This window comes from Squalius cephalus, assembly GCF_949319135.1.
Source record: "Squalius cephalus genome assembly, chromosome: 14".
In the NCBI taxonomy this organism is placed as follows: Eukaryota; Metazoa; Chordata; class Actinopteri; order Cypriniformes; family Leuciscidae; genus Squalius; species Squalius cephalus.
In genome coordinates, this window is record NC_137135.1 from 35317092 (window position 1) to 35322498 (window position 5407).

General features: G+C 39.6%; 1 protein-coding gene across 1 annotated transcript; it reads left to right on the plus strand.

Annotated features, from left to right (window-relative positions):
• Positions 1–2177: 2177 nt before the first annotated feature.
• tmem271 (transmembrane protein 271) lies at positions 2178–4428 on the plus strand. Its single transcript, XM_079892447.1, has one exon. It carries the CDS (start codon positions 2535–2537, stop codon positions 3321–3323), a length of 789 nt encoding a protein of 262 aa, XP_079748573.1. The 5' UTR covers positions 2178–2534; the 3' UTR covers positions 3324–4428.
• The last annotated feature ends 979 nt before the right edge of the window (positions 4429–5407 follow it).

The following is a 5407-nucleotide window of genomic DNA, read 5'->3' on the forward strand; positions in this document are numbered from 1 at the left end:
ACACAGCCTGAAGAACAGGTCCTGCTCTGAGATATACAGTGGCGACGGCTTCACATATGGCAAATAGGTGCATTAGAGACGGTGTTGAAACACATGAAAACACTCCTGTCTGAAAAAGATTGTAGGACTTGTAAGATTTTTTTGACATTTCATATCAAGTGCACAGTTTCATAATTGGCAAACTTTTGGTGATTACACATGCACTGCAGTGTGGTGTGCTAAAACTTCTCAAACTGTTTTAAACAGCATTTTGCTGATTATTTTATCATCATTTTGCATGCAGCTCTAATGACCTTACATGATTTGAAAGACTAGATTGATATTGTGAAATTCCCCATCACACTGCAGGTCTAGTGAGCTAGTGATTAAAAATGAGAAAAACTTATGATGCTGAACCATCAAAAAAAAATTATATATATATATATAGTCTTGTTTTCCAGTACAAATATATAAACATTTTTAAATCAAGATACATTTACTGGAGAAGCAAAATAACTCTGAAAATGTGTGGAAATGAAGTGAGTTTATGCTTGAAACAAGAGAAAAACATCTGCCAATGGGGTCAGGAAAATAATCTTTAATTCAAAGAGAAACAAGCTTATTTTTCTGACCCAAATGGCAGATATTCTTTCGTTTCAAGCATAAACTCACTTCATTTCCACACATTTTCAGAAAACAAGTCCTGATATCTAAAGTTATTAAAATATACACTTTTCTTTTATGCATTTTAAAATTTTTATTCTGATTTGTGAATTAACTTTTGTGGTCTAAATTTGAGTGAAATGTTAAATTGAAAAATGTACGTGTTTGATTTGAGAATTTATTTATTATTTATTTCAGTTTTATTTTAACAGGGACAATGCACACTAATAATACATAATTAAATGTACAGTGTGCCAGAATTAGCCAAAAGGCTATTTTACATCTGCTGTCCCTGGACAGATCTTAATATGTCACACCTAAAAAAAAAAAAAAAGGATTGAAATATTACATACATGTTCATATGAATAAAAATAATAATAATAAAGAAAATTACTAAACCAACATATAAAAAGAACAATTGATCAATATCAACAACACCACCAACACACACATACACACACAAGCCAAACTGCCAGTCCATTTAACAAACATTTTTTGGACATGCACAAAAAACAATATAGCTGGGACAACAACCAACAACAGAGGTTTCACCTATCTAAACACAAGAACACAATGAGCCAGCCAACCTCATCGGCATAGCACAAGAAGCACAAACAGGCAGGACAGGGAAGACAGGGTAGCAGCAAGATTTCATGTCAAATGTAGTGTTGACAGTCCTGACTACCTTTACGTTAAGTTTAAAAGAAGCGTACGTTTTAAAATTCCTAATGTGAATTGGAATGAGGTTCCATTCACGAGCAGCCCTGACTGAGAAAGCTCATAATGCTCATAACTGTTCTTTATTTATTGCAGACGCTTTTATCCAAAGTGACTTAAGGTAAATACATTGAAATTGAAATGGAAAAGAAAAAAAGCCTAGATTTTCGATGAGTAAACAGTCAAACCAACATTTATACACCTTCAACATCTCTCATATTATCACAGTTTATTCGCTATAGTTGAAGATGGCAATAAAATATGAGCAGAACTCAGTTGATATTTGACTGGTTTTGTCCGTCCTTCTGTTAGACTGTCTCACACATGAATTATGTTGAATATCTGTCAGCTGTTAAATTTAACTACACAATTAGATAATACCAGTTTAGCTCAACCAATCACCAAGCAATGCTTCATTGTGTTCAGTCTGTGTGTAAAAAGAGCATTAGCAATTAAAGAAAACACACTTCAGCAAAACATGATCAGCTCAAAGTGTAGGAATCATTTTTGGTGCCAAATTTATATAAATTTTACTGGTAGTCACTGGATGAAGAATTTCTGGGTATAATATGTCACAGTTTACTTTATTTTGATATACTCTAGTGTCCTGCACCCACTACTCAAAGAAAAAGAAAAAATCACAAATTATATCTAGAGTGTCTGAATAATTGTTGGTTTGACTGTGTATATTTAGAGCGCCTGATGATGACACGCGGTTATTGTTGTTATTTTTAAACTGAGACGGTCATTTCTAAGCGTGACAACACGAGCAACACTGTGTGACACATTCAGTAGTTGGTAAGTGAGACCAGTAGGGGTCGGAGCGCTTTCCCCTGATCTCCAGCCTCCAGCATATGTTCAGTCTCAGTGCTGCATGAGAGAGAGAGAGAGAGAGACTGACTCTTCTCTCTCCAGCATCAGACGCGAGGGATGCGCTTCATCTCCTTCGGGGTCTCGATGGATGGAGCGACAGGGTCATGAAGGTGACCACCACCTCTGGGTTGGATTTAGGGGGCCGTTACCGCAGAAGGAGCATATCCATAATTAATAAGCGCGAGTCGGAGATCCTAGAAGCGAAGCGCAAACACCGGCGAGTCATGTCACCAACCGACAGCGCTTCCAGAGGAGCTGACGAGGAGGACAAAGGAGGATGAAGGAGGCAGAGGAGGATTATAATGAAGCTGAGTGGCAAAGGACTGTGCACTATCGTCTCCAGCTGTGTGCTTTTCGTGTGTGCCGTGAGCGCGGTGATCGTGGGATTCAAATGCATCGCGTTGGGCTCCAGGGTGCGAGCGCACTTCCATCTGGGCACCGCGGCCGGCGCGTTTTACTCGGGCATTTTAGTGGCTGTCGGGCAGGTTCTGATGGGAGTTGCGCTGGTCTTTTGCAGGGGGAAGCCCAGATGTGCGAATTTCTTCCTCTTTGGGATTTTAGTGTTTCTTCTAGGGGTTCTCACGGCGTTTTCGGGCGCGGTGGTGGATGGCGATACGGTGTCCCTGGTGGAGAGGAAATACGCGCACTATTGCGCGGACTCTGTGGATGTAAACCCGGCGTGCGATGGGCTCAAGGTGTACCAGCGGGGTCTGGTGGTCTCCACTGTACTTAACACCCTGGAGTGCCTACTAGGGCTGATGAACCTGATTATTATTAAGCGTTACCACGCGGCGCGGTTTCGCCGGAGACGCAGGACGCAGCGTCGGAGCGCGCGCATTATCCTCAACGAGGAGCGAGACTTCACGGTAACGGAGTTTCAGCCGGTGTCCTACATCAACCTGGGGGTGTTTCACGCGTTGGACGAGGCGGACGGAGAGGTGCAGAGCAGGGGTCACCCGTGCATGGAGTTACCGGGCTTTTCGCCCACCAATCCGGAGCTTAATCACTCGTACCCGTTCTCTTACCCGCTTCACAGCGAGATGCCTCCTGCATACGACGACATATTCCCTGGAGAAGAGAGCAGCAAATAGCAGAGGAGAGCTATACACGAGGAACCGTTTTGCACTGACAATCACGCTGAACTTGCAATCGGCACGTTTATTTATAGTTGCCTAATGTACTTTTTACTCGTCTCTCAGTTGTGCATAAACTACAGGACAAACCCAAGAGAAGGTAAACGTGCTGAAAGGATTATGTGCAACATTTGTTTTTGACCTTACTTGACTGACTGACTGACTGATTGATTGTATTCTTGGTTCATCCCATGTCAAAATCCCAAAGGTTTGTGTGTACAGGATTCCCATTGGAATTTTTGTCATAGTTTGGAATCTGTCCTAAAGGATCCTGATTTTCTTACAGTATTCCAGCAGGGCACAAAACAAAGAGAAGTTACCAACTGAGCAAAAAGAACATGTGAGAAGGTAAACGTGATAGAAGTATGCATCATGTAAGTTTTTTGTTTTTGTTTTTTTACCTTTTCCTGATTGATTGTATTCCCAGTTCATCTCTAGTCAAAAAGGTTTGTGTTCAGGATTCTTCTGGAATTTTTGTTGCAATTGGGAAGCGAATGACTCTAAAGGATCTGTTTTACAGAAAAGAAGTGATGAACTGAGCAAAAATGACATATGAGAAGTGTGTGATTTAGAACCAATCATAATTTTGTACTAGTATTCTAACAGGTAGGACTATAATGATTCCCAACAGGATAACATTTTCCCTGCAGGAGTTTGATTCTGAAAGGTCTAAAATGAGACATCTCATGATTTGTTTGTAACGTCTTCATCCCTGATGTTCAGACAGAGAGCATCTGCTGTTGGCGACACTGAAATGACAGGCGTTACCCATCAGACTGAACATCGTGGGATACGATTAGTGTTTCTGAATCATGTTGTTCCAGAGTAATCGGAGAACATGTTCAGCTGAAACACATTTGATGTCCAACATGTCAGTTGCCGGAGTTGTACGGTTCGAGTCTAGCGTTTTCATTAGAGGTTACCGACAACACTTAAAACCACAAACTGGTGATTAAATAAACAGTGAAACAATCATTTAAATGTTTTTTTTTTTTTGTACAGAATTCCAATTGGAATGCTGGTTATATTATGTTGGAATGTCTGGAATTTTACATTATTCCAATAGAACACAAAACAAAAAGAATTTCCCCCAATAGGACTATTACGATGCAATACGCAATAGAAATATTATTATTATTATTATTATGGCAACAGAATAAAATGCTCATGTAGGACCTCTATCATATCAGTTTTAGCTATGAAAAGTTAGATGAAAATGAGAGAAATGTTGCGTTGGCAACTAGCTGAAGTTAATTGAGTTTAAGGTTTTATATATTTTATTTCGGTGATGAAAATGTTTTTTGGTAACACTTTACATAAAGCCTTCATGTATTATTAGGGCCATTATAATGCATTATATATTTTCATAAATAATTGTAACCAAAGTTAAAATGCATTAAAATAGATTCCTCGTTCCTGTGCGTTGTGCTTTCTAAAGGTGTAAAGATGAATGGATAAGTTTTATAATCGGTTATAACTGTGGCTGCAGTTATTATGCAACGCATTACAAGGTGCAATGCATCACTACTAACGCATTCAAATAACTTTAGGTAAAGTGTCACCAGGCTTCAGTTCATTATAATAACGCTGCTGTCTAGTGGCAAGAAATCCAATAAAATCCAAAAGCATAAAGAATCAAACCTGCAGGTTATCCTGTATGATTGATTTAAGGATTGGTTGAAATTGCATTGTGAATCCTGACTTTTTTGACTAGGGATGCCCACAGTTTCTCGATGTGGCTCTCTTGTTTTCCTTCATATGTTCAGCTTCTGAATAAAAGGTGTGTTTTCTCTCTCTCTCCTGATGTGAGTCCCGGTTGGACTCGTGACAGTGTGTTCTTCCTCCAGCAGGTGTTGCCATGGTTCCTTGACCCTGTTTCTACCTGTGTGTAATTAGATATGTAACAAACCAGTCTTTGAAATGCAAATTTGCTTGGTTTGCCGAGTCTGATCTGGTGCACAAAGCGAAGCTGGTTGTTTAATGCAACAAACAAATTCATACGTTTCAGTTTAGCGTTTTAGAACGATCCCTTTGAATAGATT

Excerpts from the sequence above, each read along its gene's own strand:
- tmem271 (XM_079892447.1), top strand. The coding sequence starts at position 2,535 with ATGAAGCTGAGTGGCAAAGGACTGTGCACTATCGTCTCCAGCTGTGTG.